Source organism: Meriones unguiculatus, chromosome 14, assembly GCF_030254825.1.
Source record: "Meriones unguiculatus strain TT.TT164.6M chromosome 14, Bangor_MerUng_6.1, whole genome shotgun sequence".
Lineage (NCBI taxonomy): Eukaryota > Metazoa > Chordata > Mammalia > Rodentia > Muridae > Meriones > Meriones unguiculatus.
The window spans coordinates 38,925,575-38,945,905 of record NC_083361.1 but is presented as its reverse complement, the minus strand read 5'-3'; the positions used below and the strand labels follow the sequence as shown (position 1 = coordinate 38,945,905).

The 20,331-nt window shown below is 42.7% G+C and overlaps 1 protein-coding gene across 3 annotated transcripts in view; it reads right to left on the bottom strand.

Moving 5' to 3' along the window:
• Positions 1-20,331, bottom strand: part of Nell1 (neural EGFL like 1) — a 951,197-nt gene that overhangs the window by 921,456 nt on the left and 9,410 nt on the right. For all 3 annotated transcript variants that reach the window (XM_060367221.1, XM_060367220.1, XM_060367223.1), the window contains exon 2: positions 19,944-20,072. In XM_060367221.1, coding sequence (XP_060223204.1) covers positions 19,944-20,072 — 129 coding nt within the window. The remainder of the gene's footprint in view (positions 1-19,943; positions 20,073-20,331) is intronic.

Genomic DNA, 20,331 nt, shown 5'->3' with positions numbered 1-20,331 from the left:
CAAGAGCCAGTTGTTTAATATCATCCTACTCCTTTGCAAAATCATCCCCTGTGAAACTAAAAACTTTAAAGACTGACATCAGGAGAAGTTAAGTGACAGCCCCAGGAGTCAGCACTGAAAGGGTCCAGGCTTCAGCACAAAGCCTGCTGCACTGCTATTCCGCCCTATCACACTACTTGTTCAGTGGGCTGTGAGGATGGAGCCAGCCTTGTAATCACTACATCTTGGCTTTATTTCATGTATTGGCTTCAGCCAGGAAAAGTTGCATTTAAATAAAATATTTGCATATAAAATAATATTTTCTTACTGATTTACATTGTAATTCTAGAAATGTGTTTCCACAGAAAAGAATGCAGTCCCAATATGTTAGAAAGAAATCCCAATTAAGAATCAGATCATTGCCAGGCACGGTGGTGCATGCCTGTAAACCCAGCACTCAGGGAGGCAGAGGCAGGCCGATCTCTGTTTGAGGCCAGTCAGGTCTACAAAGTGAGTCTAGGACAGCCAAGGCTACACAGAAAAACCCTATCAAAAAACTAAAAATAAAAAATAAAAATAAAAAAAGAATCAACTCATTTAGAGCTTATGAGATAGCTCTTCAGTTAAGAGCCCTGGCCATATTGAAAAGGACTGGGTGTGATTCCCAGTACCCACATGGTGGGTCACAACCCTCTGTAACTCTAAATCTAAAGAATCCAACCCCCTTCTCTGGTCAGTCCATTGAACAAGCAGGTACACACATGCAGACAAACACTCATACATATAAAAGGGTTGGAGTTTTTGGAGGAAGAGGAAGAGGAGGAAGAGAAAGAAGAGCAGGAGAAAGAAGCAGAGGGAAAAGAGCAAGAAAGGAAGGAAGGAAGGAGGAAATTGCAAAGCTGAAGGGTGACTGTAATTAGAGCAGTGGCGCTCTTGGCGAGGACCTAAGTTCCCAGCACCAACATGCAGCTGCTCACAACCATGTGTAACTCCAGTTTCAGGAAGCCCCAACACTTCTAGCTCAACAGACACCTGCACTCATGCACAAATACCCACATACTGACACATGCACATACACATAATTAAAAAATAAAAAAGAATGATTTTAAAGTCCTTTAACTTATATGGAATCAAGGTTTTAAAAAAAAAAAAAAAAAGAAGGATTACAGCATCCATCAAAAAGCACTATGGCTACATTAGATCCAGCTCACAACACTCTCCCCCAGTTAAGTGGCCATATAGAATACATTTTTAACCTATGAAAATTAGGATTCCTGGTTAGCTCTGCCTTTCTTGTATCCACCCTTTAATCAGCCAAACCATTTGCCAAACCTTCATCGCCAAGCATTGCCAAGTAGGAAACACATGAAAATTCTATTAAGTAGAATTCACTAACTGACATGACCACCATCTGTCCTGGTTGACTTAAAGTACCTATCAGCTGGGATCTTGGCAGAAGTTCTTTGGAGTCTCGTCAGAAAAGCTGTATCTCCATCATGTTAAACATGTATTCATTTCCAGCCTCATGGCACACCAGAAAACAGCTATGAATGGAATGGTCGAGGGAACTTTCCTCTTCTCGTCTATACCATGCCTATCAGCTCCCTACTAAAATAATTATGCACCTACGTTCTAAAACTGCAAGCAAGCCCCCAATTAAATGTCTGCTTTTATAAGCGTTGCCTCAGCCATGGTTCCTCTTCACAGAAATATAACAGCAACTAAAACAGAACCTAATGGTTAAGATTATGAACAGTAATGTAGATTAGAAGCAATAGTTGAAATTATTTATTTAAAAAAATCTAGCCCAGTGCCAGGTATGGTGGTGCACAGCTTTAATCCTGGCACTAGGGGGGCAGAGGCAGGCAGATCTCTATAAGTTCTAGACCAATCTAGATCTTACAGATCTCTGTAAGTTACAGATCTCTGTAAGTTCTAGACCAATAGAGAGTTCCAGGCCAACTAGGACTATACAGTGAAAGCCTTCTCAAAAGAATAAAAAGCTTAGTCCAGATGACACAATCTGATTTTACAAAGAATTAAATAGATTGAGATTATTAAATTGAAACCAGAGAGATGGCTCAGCAGTTAAAAGCACTTTCTGCCCTTGCAGAAGACATGCGGGGTTCGATTCCCAGCCTACACATGATGGCTTACAATTGACCAAGACAGGGTCTGATGCCTTCTCAGACAATGTATGCAGGTATACAAATACATGAGCACATGTGAACACAAAAACATTTTTAATTAAAAAAAACATAACAGATCAGTATAAATATGTATTCCTTGAGATAAAACAAAGTATATTTTCCTGAATTTAAATACATGAACTTGAAGTTATCTAAAAGAAATATACTTTACAGCTACTTATTTGCGTCTTTTCTCTGACCCACTTTTTCATTTCTTGACTGTGTATATGCACAATAGTGTGGGATGTTGGGGGCGGGGAGCACGTATGTACATGGGCAGACCAGAAGTTGATGCCCGGCGTCTTCTCTGGTTGCCTTCTACTTTGTTTACTGGGACCAGGTCTCTCAGTGATCCTGGAGCTGATCAGTGTGGCTCACCTAGCTTACCAGGGATCATCTGTCTCTGCCTCCTGCGCGCCCGGATTACAGGCTGACCACCATGCTCACCCAGATTTTAGCAGTTCTCAGAAGGGGAATCCTAGTCCTCATGGCTCACAGGACGTTCTTGTCGCCTGAGTATCATCCCAGTTCCTTTTTTCTGGTTTATTCACTACAATATCCCTGTTTCAAAGAGTACTTAGCACATAGTAGACGTTTGCTGTGTATCTTCTTAGTGGGAAATTGTGTATTTTCTAGTAAATACTCCTGATGGTGAGACCAATTAATATTAATATTACTTTTCTCATCTAAACAGGTTGGTTATCTAAATCAGTCATTAAAGTGCCTTAACCATTACCCAATACCCCAAGAGGATGCAAATTTCATGTGGTCTTAACTGATGGTCCTACCTCACTTTGTTCGCTGGCACTTAGCGCCTTCAACCAAAGGCTCCCAAAAGATCCTATTTTGTTTGTTTATTTTATTTTTTGAGACAGTGTTTCTTTGGGTAGCCTCAGCTATACTGAACTTTCTTTGTAGACCAGGCTGATGGCAAACTCACAGAGATCTGCCCTCCACTGCTTCCCTTAGTGCTGGGATTATAAGCATGAAACACTGTGCCCACATTTTTAAAGGATTTTTAATCATTTTTCATTCACTCTCCCTGTCTCTGATTTCCTCGTGCTATTTGATGGGAAAAGAAGCATGATAGAGAGAACAAATTTTAATGTGGATGTGGGGACTGCCGATCTAAGGAACAAACACAGAGTTTATCTGCTCTGTTACATACATCTACTCACATGGCCATTTAGCTGTTTTCTAAAACAATACAATACAGGTGCTAATTTGGCCCAAAGATGGACTTGAAACCCTGCTCACAGCCTGTCTGACTTTTTATCTGGCAAAAGCAAAAACACCTATATTTGGGAGACACTCTGCATGTGAATTGAATCACTCCACTAATTGATTAAATGCAAAGTTATACTAAATCACTCCACTCAAAGTGAGGTTGGCTTGTAAATGTTCCCTGAGGTAATTAGTGACTAGGCATATTCAATCAACAGGAAAAAAAACAATTCAGACTTGGGCAACAGTGAATGTCGGGGAATCTGGAAGATCGACATTAAACAAACCCTTTGGGTAGCTCCATTTTCCACGGATTTTTCTAAGCATTAAGAGCTATGGTTCAGCCTTCAGCACCACTTTGTGAAAGCAATTGCTATGCAAGGAATTCTGCAAAGAGAAATTGGATGTTTGATTCTTGTCAGATACCACCTCCCTCTTCCTCTTCCTTGGGTCACCCAAGAAGAAGAAAATATTTCTTGAACATTCTCTAGATTTTATCCACTCACAACCACAAGCTGGTTTTATCCCCTGCCTTACAGCATCAGAGGTCATGTCATGTTTGTCTTTCTGCACTGTCATCTCTGCTCCTGTGTCTTTCGACAGGGCCAAGCTCAGAGCCTAGCATACAAAAAGGAGACAAATACGCACAAGCCCCCCTTGGAAGGAACCTGCATTGGTCTGTGTTCTATCTTATTTTACACAGCAAGTTGCATGGAAATCCTGTCTCTTCTTTCCTAAAATCCCTCCTGAAACAACTGCTAAGGTGTAATACTTTTGTAGCAGGGAGCACAATATCCTAAAGAATTTGCACTCATGCATCTTCTAATTCACTCCTGTCTGCAGTCATACCTGAATGTGCCGATATCATTTAGTGTAGCTTAATAAATTTAGCGCCAACAGGCACATCCTCTGAACTGTGTAGCAGTGAGACATTGCTTGGAAAGCCACTTCTCTCACATGTCCTCTTAGTCCTGCACAAAGCAAAGCAGGGGTACTCCAAAGTAAGTTGTGAAAATCTAAGCTAGAATAGTAATAAAAACTGCATGATACTGGCATAGAAATGGTCTGATTGATCAACAGAATCAAATCAAAGACCAAGAAATAAACCTACACATTTATGAACACCTGATATTTGACAAAAAAAAAAGTCAAAACCATACAGTGGAAAAAAGATAGCATCTTCAACAAGTGGCGCTGGTCTAACTGGATGTCCACATGTTAAAAAATGCAAATAGATCCAATTCCTAGTGGATCAAAGACCTCAACATAAAACCAGATACACTAAATCTATTAGAAGAGAAAGTAGGGATCAGCCTTGAACTCATTGGCACAGGAGACAACTTCCTGAGCAGACCACCAACAGATCAGGCTCTAAGATCAACAATCAATACAAGGAACCTCTTGAAAATGAAAAGCTTCTGTAAGGCAAAGGACACTGTCAACAGAATGAAATGACAGTCTACAGATTGAGAAAAGATCTTCACCAACCCTACATCTGACAAAGGGCTAGTATCCAAAATATACAAAGAAGTCAACACCAACAAACCAAGTAATCCAATTTAAAAATGGGGGTTAGAGCTAAGCAGAGAATTTTCAACAAAGAAGTCTCAAATGACTGAGAAACACTTCAAGAAATTCTCAATTTCATTAGGTTTTTTTTATTAATTACAGTTTATTTTCTTTGTATCCCCCCTGTAGCTCCCTACCTCCCTCCTCCCAATCTTACCCTCCCTCCCCCTTCTCCACCAATGCCCCTCCCCAAGTCCACTGATAGGGGAGATCTTCCTCTCCTTCCTTCTGATCTTAGTCTATCAGGTCTCATCAGGAGGGGCTGCATTGTCTTCCTCTGTGGCCCATTAAGGCTGCTCCCCCTTTGGGGGGAGGTGATCAAAGAGCAGGCCAATCAGATAGGACTGGCTTCTTTGTCATCCTCTGTGGACTGTTAAGGCTGCTCCCCCCTCAGGTGGAGGTGATCAAAGAGCCAGCTCATGAGTTCATGTCAGAGATGGTCCCTGGTCCTATTATTGGGGAACCCTCTTAGATACTGAGCTGCCTTGGGCTACTTCTGTACAGGGGTTTAAAGTTATCTCCGTGCATGGTCCTTGTTTGGAGTACTCAATTTCATTAGTCGTCAGGGAAATGCAAAGCAAAGAAACTTTGAGATTCCATCTTACACCCATAAGAATGGATAAGATAAAAACTCAAGCGACGGCACATGCTAGTGAGGATGTGGAGAAAGAGGAACACTCCTTTATTGCTGGTGGGAGTGCAAACTTGTACAACTATTTTGAAAGTGAATCTAGCACTTTCTCAGAAAATTTGGAATAGCTCTACCTCAAGACCCAGCTATACCACTCCCAGGAATATACCCAAAAAGATGTTCTACCATACAATAAGAACATCTGCTCAACTATGCTCATAGCAGCTTTATTCATAATAGATAGACTCTGAAAACAACTTAGATGTCCCTCAACTGAAGAATGGTTAAAGAAATTGTGGAACATTTACACAATGGAATGCTATTCAGCTATTAAAAGCAAGGAAATCATGAAATTTGTAGGCAAATGGATGGAACTAGAAAATATCACCCTGAGTGAGGTAACATAGACCCAGAAAAAACACACATGGTATGTACTCACTTATAAGTAGATTTTAGCCATGTAGTACAGGATAAACATACTACAATTCACAGACCCAAAGAAGATAAGCAACAAAAAGGACCCAAGGGAGGATGCTTAAATCTCACTCAGAAAGAGACATAAAAAAGATAACAGAAGTTGTTGAAGAGAGTGAACAAGGTAGGAGAGGGAACACAGAAAGAAATATGGATAGATATCAGACCTGGGGAGAGTGGGAGGTAGGCAGAGGGCCTGCAAAGAGAAGAGAAACCATGGGCAGGGGAATCTCTGCGACAAGCTAGAGATCTACAACAGGGTAGGCTTCTGGGAGGATAAGGGGGGTGACGCTAGCTAAGACTCTAGACTGAAGAAGCCACTACCCAAATATACAAGATTCCTGGTAGTGGGAGGGGAACACCAACCCACCCACAAAAACTTTGACCCAAAATTTACCCTGCCTACAAGGTGCAAGGATAAAGATAGAGCAGAAATTGAGAGAATGTCCAACCAATAACCTGGCCCAACCTGAGACCCACCACATGGGAGAGAGCCAGTCCCTGACACTATTAATGATATTCTGCTATGCTCATAGACAGGAGGCTAGCATAACTGTCTTCTGAGAGGCTCCACCCAGCAGCAGATCAAAACAGATGCTGTGACTCACAGCCAAACATGGGGTGGGGTGAAGTTCAGGGAGTCTCATGGAAAAGTGGAGGGGAGGATAGAAGGACCAGGACAGGACAGGAGCTCCACAAGAAGACAAACAAAACCAACTAACCAGGCTCAAAGCACTTGTGGAGACTGAAGTACCAACCAAAGACCATGCATGGACTGGACCGAGGCCCCCTACACAGTTACAGCCGATGAGCAGATTGGGCTTTATGCAGTTTCTCCAGTAAGGGTAGCAGGGGCTATATCTGACATGGACTCTTCACTGCCAGCTCTTGATCACTTCCCCCTGGCAGGGCTGCCTTGCCAGGCCACAGGGGAAGATGATGTGCTCAATCCTGATGTGACATGATGTGGTGGGATAGGTTGGGAGGATGCTCCCTTTTTCTGAGAAGTAAGGGGTAAGGGGAAGAGGGAGGTAGGATGGGACTGAGAAGAGAGGAGGGAAGGGACTACAATGGAGATGTAAAGTGAATAAGTCAATAAATAAATAAAAATTATATTTTTTAAATGCCACTAAGAAAAAAAAGAACAGAAAATCTAAGTTGGTAATCAGGACTTCCTTTAGCTTAGACATATGCTGGTATTACCCATTAGCACCCATTCTTCTCACAGTAGACCTAATAAAATATCTAATAATGTCTAATTTTAGTAGATCTAAAATATCTAATATTTTCAGATAAGAAAATAAAACTTTTGCTAATTTAGTTCATTGCACAAAGACAATGGCGATTAAGGGGCTCAGAAAGCAAATCTTATCAGGCTCCAAAGCAGCAATAGAAGGGCCAACAGCTCATGAGCTTTCTACTGAACTCTCTCAACACTACTAACAGGCTGGCACTGACACAAATGCCTTCTCTCCCTGAATTCACACTCACTCATAGCTGTGCCCAGGATGGTGAAAGGTGAGAAACAAAGGGCAGAGTGATGAGCTGTGTTTCGCACTCCAGTCTCTTTGAACTACTGTCCCACGGTGTTTAATTTGCACATGTTGTCTAAGTAGTCCTTCCCTTTCCAGTCATAGAAACTAAAGTGATGACTTTGAAAGAAGACACACTTGCTGGCACACTGAAGAACAGCCCCAGTAGCACAGCCCTAACCCAGTCAAGATGAAAATATCTTCTCTAATTTGCAAAACCCTCAACTATGTTTATATCACAGTAATCCAAACTAAGAATGAGAAACACTTCCTTTTTGATAAAAGCTTTCCCATGAGGAATAAATGATGTCTCCTGGACATGACGGGACCAATGAACTGCTGAGCTCACAGCGGCTGTGGTTGCCTGCACAAGACATGAACAAGATTAAGCCAGTCAGCATTCCAGCATGGAGGAGGAGCTCACAATCCCAACTCCCAATTGAGGAGCTACTGACCACTGATGGATTCTTGGGGAGGGAGAGTCAGTTTTCTTTAGGGGTGTGGTCCTGAGTGGGTGGACCATACTCTAGAAGAAGACACCACTCCTGTGAATGTATGAGCAGCACAAATCAGACACAATGGGTTATAAAAAAATTTTTTGAAAAAGACATGAAAATGGGAGGCAGGTAGGGGGTCTAAGTGGATCTGGAATGAATTAGGGTAAAAGGTGGGAGAATAAATATGATCAAAACATATTGCATACATGTATGAGATCCTCAAAAATTAATAAAATACATTGTAACAAAAAAAAAGAAGAACCACCATGAAGTACTTCTGGTAAGAGCAGCACCATCCTGATAGTTAAAGCAAAGATGAAGTTAGTTAAATGTGAAGGGCCAACCTTGTCCTCTGCCCCTTCACAATCTTGTTTTCCTACTTCCCTGATCTACATCTGCAGATTAAGATCTGACGTTAGTAATGAACAAGACTGATGATGCACACACATGGTATATACTCACTTATATAGACCTATAAGATATGATAAACATACTGAAATCTATACACCTAAAGAAGATAAACAAGAAAGAGGACCCAGAGTAAGATGATCAATCCTCACTTAGAAACAGAATGGACATTGGATGTAGGAGAAAACAAGCAACAGGACAGGAGCCTACCACAGAGGGCCTCTGAAAGACTCTACCTAGCAGTTTATCAAAGCAGATACTGAGACTCATAATGAAATCTTCAGCAGAGTGCAGAGAATCATATGAAAGAAGGGGGAGTTAGTAGGACCTGGAGAGGACAGGAACTACACAAGGATCAAATATATCTGGGCACAGGGGTCTTTTATGAGACTGTTTGTCCAACTAAGGACCAGGTGTGGATATAACCTAGAACCTCTGCTCAGATGTAGCCCATGATAGCTCAGTATACAAGTGGGTACTCTAGTAAGGGGAACAGGGACTATTTATGACATGAACTCAATGGTGGGTTCTTTGACCTCCCCCCCCCAAGGGAGGAGCAGCCCTTCTAGGCCACAGAGGAGGACTTTGCAGCCAGTCCTGAAGATACCTGAAAAACCAGGGTCAGATGAAAGGGGAGAAGATCCTCCCCTATCAGTGGACTTGGAAAGGGGCAGGGAAGAGATGAAGGAGGGAGGGTGGGATTAGGAGGGAATGAGGGAGTGGGATACAGCTAGGATAGAAAGTTAATAAACTGTAACTAATATTAAAAAACTTAAAAATAAAAATAAAAAAGATCATTTTTGAAAAAAAAGACACACAAACACACACACACATATAAGCATATATGCACACATACACATGTATACACACATATACACACACATGCATACACCCACATAAAATTCACAATCATGAACACACACACTAGATCTATCACCTTAAAAGATAAGGACCCAGTAACAAGAGCTCACTGTGTACCGAGTTCAGTTCCAGCACTTTGTAACTATTGATTTATTCCCACCTCACTGCAACTGAACATCATAGGAACAATTTTCACTCCTGCTTTATCAATGAGTACATGGAGAAGCTTAGAGGAAGAACATATAGGTGGCTTCCTAATTAGTATGGTGCACTGACCTTGAATGATAAGATCTTACAGTCTAGTGTGTTAACTGGGTGCTGATGAAATGGGAAACCCTAAGGAAAACTAGACACCTGCTTTGGCTGGTCATGTAAGCTCTAGTCACATGCGACTAAATAGATGAAATGGGGCTGGTGAGGATAAAAAGTGAATTTTGATTTATCATTTCAATTCATTTGAAGTTGAACATTGGTGAAATGGGAGGTTTGTGACATTGGATACCAATCAGTGAAAGGTGGTACAATCTTTGAGATAAAGAGGAGATGAGCTGATGACTGAGAAGGCACTCAGGCCTCGGGAAATGAATTGTTTTAATGTTCCTATTCCTATTGACTTTTTAATTTTTTAAATTTTTTATTTTTTTTAAATTTATTCATTGTACATCCTAATTGGTGTCCCCTCCCTCAACTCCTCCCAGTCCCACCCTCCCTCTCTCTTTCCCCCTATCGCCTTCCCCTAGTCCACTGATAGGGGAGTCCTCCTCCCCTGCCATCTGCCCCTAGCTTATCAAGTCTCATCAGGACTGCCTGGACCCTCTTTCTCTATGGCCTCCCTTAGGGAGAATGAAGGTCTCCCTTAAGGTCTGCAGCCAGCTGGGTACTAACAATGTGAGAATACTGCCCAAAGATAGAGCAGAGGAGCCAATACACAGGAACAGCGTGTGCTTCCAGCAGTCCAGGGAGGACCACTGCTCCTTGGGCTGTGGTGGAATATGCCAGAGGATTTGCCTCAGAAATGGGAAGAGGTCGATCCAGAATGAGCACCCCTCTGGGCCATTCTGAGCAGCCTCAAAAGTGGGATCCAAAAGTCTGTTTCCCAATAATTCAACTGCATTCAAGACCACAACTCAAGAAATGTATAAGAAAATAACAAAAACCAGTATCAAAAAGCAAACTTCACAGTGACTAACACTCAATCAAAAGTAGTTTAAGCATGCAAGGCACAAGCAATAAAGAGAAAACCCAGCCAGTCTAAACTGATCCAGGATCTAGGGATATTACTCAGTAAGCACAGTGTTTGCTCTGCAAGCTTGGGTACTGAAGATTGGACTACCAGCCCCAAGCTAAAGACTGGCATGGAAGTGTGTGCTGCTATACCTCCCTGGTCACTGGAGGGAGGGGCAAATAGACAGAGATGGGTGGAGCTCATGTGCTCACTGGACCTGTGCAGGCTCAAGAGAGACAAACCCCCAGCACAAAGAGGAGGGGGGCACAAAGTCCTACTCCACAGATGTTGGGGGGTCAGTTCAGCCCCTGGTTGCTTGACCACATGCCAATGGATGTATGGGCACACAGCCAGAAATATATGGGCAGCACAAGTCTTGCTTGATGGGGGGAAAAAAGAAGAAAAAGACACAAAGTTAGGTAAGTAGGCAAGTAGGGGTGGGCATGGGGGAAGGTGAAAGAAAAAGGCAGTAAAGATATCTGAAGACAAATGGTCATGTATTTTTAGATTTAATGAAAATCAATTTCATTACAATTAGATTTAATCAGATCAGTCCCATACAGAAGAAATATGGTAACAATACAGTGCTGTATATCGTAAACAAAATATTTAAAATCAGTAGTAAAGAGAGACCTTTAGGAAGCACTTGGAAGATAGGTACATTATCTCTAGGGAAAGCACTGTGACACAGCAGACTTTATGCTGGGAACAGCGTGAATAAGAATGAGAGAAAATCGCCTGTCAACCCAGTGGCTTATGCTCAGCAACAACGTATTTCAACACTGTGAGAAACATAAAGACTGTCTCAGATATATAAAATCCAGAGGAACCCAGCACCAGGAGCCCCACATTCTAAGAAATGTTAAAAGAAATACAAATTTACATAGGGATTTAAGATACAGAAAACAGTAACCACATGGACAAAAATAAAAAGAAGATAGATCTTTTTACTTAAATTGATTTAAATAATAATTGGCTAGTTAAATAAAAATAGTAAGAAAGTTAGTAAAAAAATAAAAATAAAAAAAGCCTGGAAAGTTGGTGCAGTGGTTAGAAGCCCTGGCTGCTCTTCCAAAGGACCAAGTTCAGGTCTGAACACCCATATGGCAGCTCATAACCATTTGTAACTCAAATTCTAGCTTATCTGATGCCCTCTTCTGGGTTCTGTGAGCTCAAAGCATGAACGTGGTCACATACCTGCAGGCAAAACACCCATACACACACACACATGCATGCATACACACACACACATGCATGCATACACACACACATTCACACATGCATATATATGTACACACACATGAATATACACCACACACACACAGTAAGAACAGATCCTAGCCTTGGATGAAGAGTGCTTGTCCAGCATATGTGAGGCCCTGGTCCTACTCAAGCACTCAAGCACTGCAAATGAAAGCAGTGCTAACAGGTGCAGCCTGCAGCCCAGCATGCAAATAAGAAGGGAAATATGCTGCAACGGCAATGCAAGGGTCAGAAAGACAGAAACGGACTATTGAAACATTCTTACATATAACATGACAAAGTGTCACTGGAAGGTAGATAGTGATAGCATAAAGACAGATTTTGAGTACCCCAGAGCAAACACTAAAGTCACAAAACAGAAGATTACAGGAGACCAGAAAAGAACATAAAATGGAATCATAAAAAAAGCTATCCACTTAATCCATAAGACAGAAAAGGAAAAGAGAGGTGAAAGAATAGAAGAAGGGAGAAGAAGGAAAGGAAAAGGAGGGGCAGAAGGGAAGAAGAGATGGGAAAAGAGAGGGAGGGAGGGAAGGGGAGGGGAAGGAAAGGTAAGGAGGGAAGGAGAAACGGACAGGTAGAAAACAAACAGAAAAAGACAAGTTTAAACAGCCGCATCAACAGTCACACTAAATATAGACTAAATGATGTAATGAAAACATTTAGGCTGTCCTGCTTATTTAAGAGAGGGAACAGGATGGGAGCCTACTACAGAGGATCCTCTGAAAGGCTCCACCCAACAGGGGATGGAAGCAGATGGTGAGACTCACAGCCAAACTTTGGGCAGAGTGCAGGGAAACTTATAGAAGAAGGGGGCATAAAAGGACATGGAGGGGACAGGAGCTCCACAAGGTGACCAACAGAGCCAAAAATACCTGGGCACAGGTGGTCCTGCAGAGACTGATGAATCAACCAAGGATCAAGTGTGGAGAGGACATGGACCCCTGCTCTGATGTAGCCCAAAGGCAGCTCAGTCTCCATGTGGGTCTCCGAATGAGGGGAGCAGGGATTGCCTCTGTCATGAACTTGGTTGCCTGTTCTTTGATCACTTGCCCCTGGCGATGTGACCTTGCCAGGCCACAGAAGAAGAGGATCCAGGCAGTCTTGATAAGACTTGATAACTAGGGGCAGATGCCAGGGGAGGATAACTCCTCCTTTCAGTGGACTAGGGGAAGGGGATGTGGGAAAGAGGGAGGGAGGGATGGAGGGAGGGACTGTGGGACGGGAGGAATTGAAGGAGGGGGCTGCAATCAGGATATGAATTAATAAATTGTGAAAACATAGGATAAAATAAAAGGTTAAAAGGAAGGCTGAATAGGTGTCTCAGCAACGAAGAGCACTGACTGCTGTCCCAGAGGCTGTGGGTCAGCTCCCAGCATTGCTGGGATGTCTCACAACCACCTGTAACTCCAGGGAATCCAACATTCCCTTCCGGTCTCCAGAGGCACCACAAGAAGGTGGCACACAGACGCACGTCGGTAAATATTCATACACATAAAATAAAAGTAAGTCTGTACAGAATAAATGAATCAATAAATAATGTGTCTTATTTCCTTTTCTATTACTATGAAGAAGACCGTGCCCAAAAGCGACTTGAGGAGAAAGGGGGTTTTATTTCATATTAAGCATGTAGTCTACCATCCAGAGAAGTCAGCATAGGAGGCAAGAGCTGATGCAGAGCTCATGCGGAAGTGCGGCTTACTGGTTTGTTCCCCGTGGCTTGCACTGCTTTCTTATACCACCCAGCACATAGGTGCCAGCACCCCTAGTGAGCTGGGCCACAAACACACGCGCACACGCACGCACACGCACACACACACACACACACACACACACACATCAACCGTTAATCAAGAAATGCACTTCAGACTGGCCCACAGGCAAATCTTATGGAGGCATTTCTCAACTGAGAGTCTCTCTTCCCAAATGACTCTAATTTGTGTCAAGCTGACAGGAAGCTAACCAACACATGATGAAAGGGCAAGCCCCAGCTATATGTGTACTCTTGGGAAAGCACCTTAAGACTAAACCTCAAAATACCTACAAGGAGTGGGAGAAATTCGGTCCAGAAATCTCCATAGCATAAGATTCTGTCTGTAGAAAGTTCTAGAGAGTATAAATTAATCTATAGTGATAGCAGAATAGCCGTTTTGGAGAGAGATGGGGAGAAATGGGGAGAGGATAAATAGTTGATGGCCAAAGTGGCAACTATATTCTTATCATAATTCTGAGATAGTTCCACAGGTATATTTGTATGTCAGAATCACACATCATACTGTTTGAACATGCACAGTGTATCATATGAATCATACCTCAGTAGAGATGATTAAGTTCTATCTGATATTTGAATGAAATAAGTTATTGAATCTGGTTTTGGCTTTAAGTTTTATAAAGTCTAATATATATTTATTACAGGTGAAATCTTAGCTTCCAAAGGTAGTGTTTTAATTTTGAAGACTTTGTTAACAAGTCTTGACTTTTTGTGTCAACCACATGTTGAAATGAGAATATTCCACAATGAAACACCAGCTTCCTTTTCCTTTTCAGCATGGCTCTCCTAAAGCATGACATGTGCTCATTGCACATTTCCACTGGACAGTTCTACAGCACAGAGCACATCAGTGTTCACATTGCTCTCCAGTAACGGGTAGTCAGAATAACATCCTTTGCAAAAAATGCCCACGCTTTAATCACTGCATAAACAAGTCATCTCACTTGGAAGAAGAAACTTTAAACATGTGATTACTTTATGGATCTTGAGATGAGGTCGTTGGTTGTTATAGGTAATTCACTTTAGTGAGTCCAGTGTGACCACAAAAGTCCTGACAGAGGAGAGAGGGGGACGGCACATCAGTACCGAAGAAGACAGTCTGATGAAAGAGGCAGTGGCAGAAGGCGATGTGACGGCAGATGCACACACTGGAGCAGTGCGCAGTGTCCAGGAGGCTGGTGGTTACTGAGTGGGAGGAAGGCTTAGTTATCCAAGAAGAGCATCCTTTTTCAGTCTCCCAGCACCAGCCCGTAGAGCTCACTTTTAAATTATGACCTCCAGAATTCTAAGATAATTACATTTTGAAGTAACTAAATTTGTGGTCATTTGCTATAACGACAGAAAATAAATAACATAGATTATGTGCGTCTGAAGTTGGGGTGCTGCTACAACCAATACCTAAGAATTTGGGAAAGGCTTTGACCTGGGTAACAGATACAGCCTGAAAAACAAAAAACAAAAAACAAAAAAAAAAAAAAAAAAAAAAAACCTGAAGGGTGTGGTGGGAAAATGCCTTCCACCAACTTGTAAGAAACTCTGACGAGTGGAGAACACAGAGAGAGCCTGGACTGCCTCAGAGGATATTTAATTGTTGTTAAGTATGTCCAACTGTGAATGCTCAAAGGCTTAGAAGAAAATGAGGAGCACATTGCAGACCAGAAAACAGGGAATCTTCAGATAGCGGCAGAAAGACAGGCTGAGGTTGGCCCTGCAGTGACCTGAAAAAGACACCTGCCAACGGTGACTGTGCGTGAGTAACTGAAGGGATTTCAGAGGTGGCCTAACTTCCTGCTGCTTGTGTAAAATGTCAGAAGCAAGAAGGAGATTAAGGCAAAAACTGCTAAGCAAAACGCAATGAAGACCTGATGATCCGAGGAAGTCTCAGACCGTCTCTGTCACAAAAGATAACAAAATGAGATTGACTTTGGGGGAAGCCCACTCTAAAGAGGAGGCCAAGTACTATGGAACCGTTTTTTGTAGTGTCTTAAAAGACCGGAAAAGTTCATTACCCAGACGTCTCTTTGAAGAGATCAAGTGTGATTCACAACTCACCTCAGCTATCCAGGTGATGGAAATAGAAGTAGAAAGATGTGTGGAAGAGTCTCCTGTCTTGAAGACAAAGGATTCAAGAATCCTGAGACTGTTAGACATAGTAAGAATCTACATTAACTAAAACAGCATGACATTTGACATAAAAGCAGACACATGGACCGATGAAACCCAGTAAAGCACTCAGAAATAAGCCCCGGTTTCTACAGCCAACTGATTCTCAAGGCAGGAAGAGCACACATTAGAGAAAGGAATATTTGTTCAGTACCAAAAAGACAAATACAGCAAGCTCAGCATTTTATGTAAAAACTAAGAAATTGATCCTACACAGTCGAGCACAATAGTGCATCCCCAGAGCCAAGAAAGGAGAGAAAGGGGATGAGGAAGAGCCTAAGAGTGAATGCAGAACGTTAGGCGGAGTGGCTTCTGACGTTCTGCACCAAGCAGAATAGCTAGGACTGACAGTAATTAAATACTTCAAAGTAACTAGTAGAAAAGATTTCTGAATGTTCCAAAACAGCAATAAACGACTGAGGTGACGCTATCCAACGAGCCTGACCCAATCTTCGCACACTGGCTACGAGACACTGAAATTTGGCTCTGCACCCCACTACTATGTACAACTACTGTACGGCAATCAAGAATAAAATACAGTTTTTAAATATTCCCCAAGCTGTGTGTGGTAGCACATTTCTGTGATCACAGCGCTCGGGACTGAGGCAGGAAGAGTTCAAAGTTCTAGGCCTGCCTCAACTACATAGTAGAACCTTGTTTCACAATTTAAAATAGGGAGTGGCTCAGTCAGTAAAGCATCTGCCAGGCAAGCATGAGGACCTGAGTTCAGATCCCCAGCATCACTGTAAAAAGCCAGGTGAGCCATGTGTTTCTGTAACCACAGAGCCAAAGGAAGGCAGGGCAAGGATGAGTAGATCTCTGAAGTTTATGGGTCAGCCAGTATAGCCAATCAGTGAGCTCTGGGCTCAGGGAGAAACTCAGTCTCAAAAAAGGAAAGAAGGAAAGAAAGAAGGAAAGAAAAGAAAGAAGGAAGGAAAGAAAGGCCACCAAGGTGGAGAGCCATAGAAAAGACACTGGACATTGGCCTCTGGCTTCCATGTGCATGTTCATATGAACACACTCATGCATATACTATATATACGCAAGCACTCTACCAATGAGCTAAATCCTCAACCCCTGTATACTATGTGCACATATAAACACACAGAGAAGATGAAGTTAAAGATAATGAAAATATTGCTGAGAACTTTATACTGGCAGAAACCCCACCATCTTGATCTAAAAAGAAAATAAGAGGACAAAATGAGTAAGAGCTCACAAGACCCCCAAACTCTACTGAGAGGGAACAGGCAGACAAACTCATTCTGCTGCAAAAACATATTCTCCTTCATGAAAAAGGAAAGCTAGCTCAAAGAGCTGTGCCAGAGACAGGTAGCCAAGGCTATTCCCAAGCTTTGAGACTCAGTGGCATTGGTGCTGCTGGGTTCCCAAATTATTGGGGTGAGTGGCACCCCCTTTCTTTTTTCCACTCCTTTCCATTTTAAGCAGGAGTGTCTGTAACTGCTATTCCATTTCTGCCTCCCTTATCTTTTGGAAACAGATTACTTTTTTTCCAGTTCCATGGACCTACAGCTGGAGAAAAATTCTGTCCCAAGTGTGTCTCATCACCCTGATTTAAATTAAAATCAAGTTTAAAATTCTTCAACAGGAAAGATTAAAGAGATTCGGAACTTTGAGCTGAAGCTTTAAGAATTAAGACTGTTGGAGGATAGGAATGAGATGGTTGTATTATGCATGTAGGACAGACATGAATCTTTGGGAGCAAAGTATGCCATTTGCAGAATAACGGTTCCCCAAAGAAGTCCATAATCATCAGAACCTGTGAATATGCCGCCTTCAGTAATAAAGAAGCCTTTGCAGCTATAATAAGACACTGGTGGGAGATAAGGGGGCATCCTGGGCTATCCAGGTAAGTATGGTATAATCAATCACAAGAGACCAGAATATAGGGAAATGCCTCATCCAGTGCCCAAAATTGAGTGTCTCTTCCACCAATAAAACTGAAAACCCCCAGCTGGAAGACATCCCATAAGCAAATGCCAACACAGAGAACAATCGTGTCTGAGAGAAAGACACTGCCCCCAGCCCAGGGTCTCAGTGGTGGAATAAATGAGCAGCAGACCAAGCAAAGCCTCTTCTAAGGCACACTGGAAAAAGGAATTTTAATCCATTTAATCACTACATACTACAAACAACAGAGAGCTCTAAGGACCTAGAGCTAGATAGGCAGGAGTGCTGCCCTCGTGAAGCTCACAGGGCGCCCAGGTTTCCTTAGCAGACAAAGAATGGTGGGGACTCTTGATTCCCACAAAACAAAGAGCAAAGGATGATCCGACCTTTGTTCTTTTGGCCACACCCGCTTAAATAGCTCACCAAATGTCTAATAATTAAGTAAAATTCACATACCTGTAGTTTTGCTACAAGTCATTATACAACATCTATAGGTTTGCTCTCTTGCTGCTTATCACTAACAATTGTTAGTCATCCACACTGTGAATATCTTAAATCACATCTGATAATATCATGGATTCTAAAGTAACCCTTTTGTTATTTGTTCCCTGTAGACTCTAGTTTTAAACCCATGCTCCCCATCTGGAGGTATAATTTAGGGAAGCTGTAAGAACTTTAGGAACTGGACCCTGGCTAGAAGAAGTTGTTCACTAGGTACCTTGGAGCATACTAACCCCCGCTCCTCCCTGGCTTGCTGCCTGCCATAGATTTCATTAGATTTGCTGGTTTTCTTGTGTTGTTGTCCTGAAGTATGTGATAACTTGGGAGTGTTCTGAGACTGAGAGGAGGTGCCTTGGAAAGACTCTTGATTTGAGAGTGAAATGTCCGCTGAGGACTGTGGTGGGGATCCATAGTGGAATGAAGTTGCAAAACTCAGCCAATGAAAATCTAACCAATGCCCTTTTCAAAGAAGGATGAGTTGAAAGAACCTCCACGGGTATCTTCACGGGCAGATACCAAGCCACAGTCCTCACATAGCTGATCTGTACTCCTGTGCTTTAACCTTTGCAGAGGTCCCCAGTGTTGTGAGAGTAAAGTACAACAGCTAGCAAGCACACAGCCTCACCCCTACCACAACGAGCCCTGCAGAAGCCACCAGAATACTCAGACCTCTGTGCCACCGTGAAATGTCGCCTCTGACTGTTAGTCCAAGGTAGTAGAAGTCAGTGCCCACTTCTCCAGCCACCCACCACCCTCCAGCTATTCTGTACATCTTTATGTTGGCTTCTGTCAAAGGCCTTTCTACATATAACTCCCTCTGTCCATAGTGGCCAGGCTTTCACCTCCTTCCAACTCAAGCTTTCCTTTCAGCTTTCTGACCTGCCATGATTTCCGGGTGATCTTTCTCTGGTGACTACTGTCTCCCACCCAAACTGAATCAGATTTGCCTCCATTACTCTTGATTGACAGTCTATGCATACCCTTTATGGCTCAGTATAGCCACTTTGGTTCAGCAACAACTTGTGACATTTGCTGTTTTCTACAATATATTTTAGGACATGGGCTGAATGCATCTTCCTTACTCTTGTTGTATGTACACAAGAGAATTCTAAAACAACGCCAGTGTTCACTAAACAAGAACTATATATCAGACATTGTTACAGAGGCCCCATTAGGGGATTGTGCTGGGACCTGTCATCTAAATGAGGGTACCAAGGCACAGAGAAGCTAACTCCCACAGGCAATCATGGTAAAGCCAGAAGGCAATTCCAGTCAGTGAGGCTCCAGAGCCCATGCTTTGAAGCACTGTTCTATCTTGGCTTCAGAAAGGCTTGTTAGATGGTGATTAGTCAGATATATAGTTGGCAGAGTGGAGGAAGTTGGGCCCAAATAGAATGTAGCCACGGCATGCTCTTCCCACATATAAGACAAAGGTGCAGGTACAAGAAAAGATAGAAACAACCATGAGATAGGAGATCTGTAAGCAAAGCTTGGCTGAGTTTTGCAACTTCATTCCACTATGGATCCCCACCACAGTCCTCAGCGGACATTTCACTCTCAAATCAAGAGTCTTTCCAAGGCACCTCCTCTCAGTCTCAGAACACTCCCAAGTTATCACATACTTCAGGACAACAACACAAGAAAACCAGCAAAGGTGATCCCAAAACACGGGAAGCTGAGCACACCCCAGGCAGACTCCTCCTCGCCCAGCCCCACCCCATGCAAAAAAAGAACATGCTTTTTACCTTGAAATAGAAATGCTTTGCTGGCATTATGTAGTCCGGCCACCTGTGTGACTCCCAGGGTGGTGTTCACAAGGTCAAGTTCTGTGATGATGTCCATCTGCAGGTCAGGGTCCATCCCAAAGCCCAACACTGGGAAGAAACACATCCGTGTTGGTCTAGCAGACAGAGTACAGGCAGCAATACATATATAGCAGATTATAGAGGAGAGGTTTGGTCAGGATTCAACCAAGGGAGTTAGAAGTGCTGGGGGATGCCTGGGGAAAAACAAGAGAGCAACTCTACCCTACACCCCTCCCAAAGCTCAGTTTCTTTGTACCCTCCCCCAACCCTCTCCACTATAGATGGTTAATCCTATGCCCAAACTCCCTGGAGTCAAATCTAATTTTCA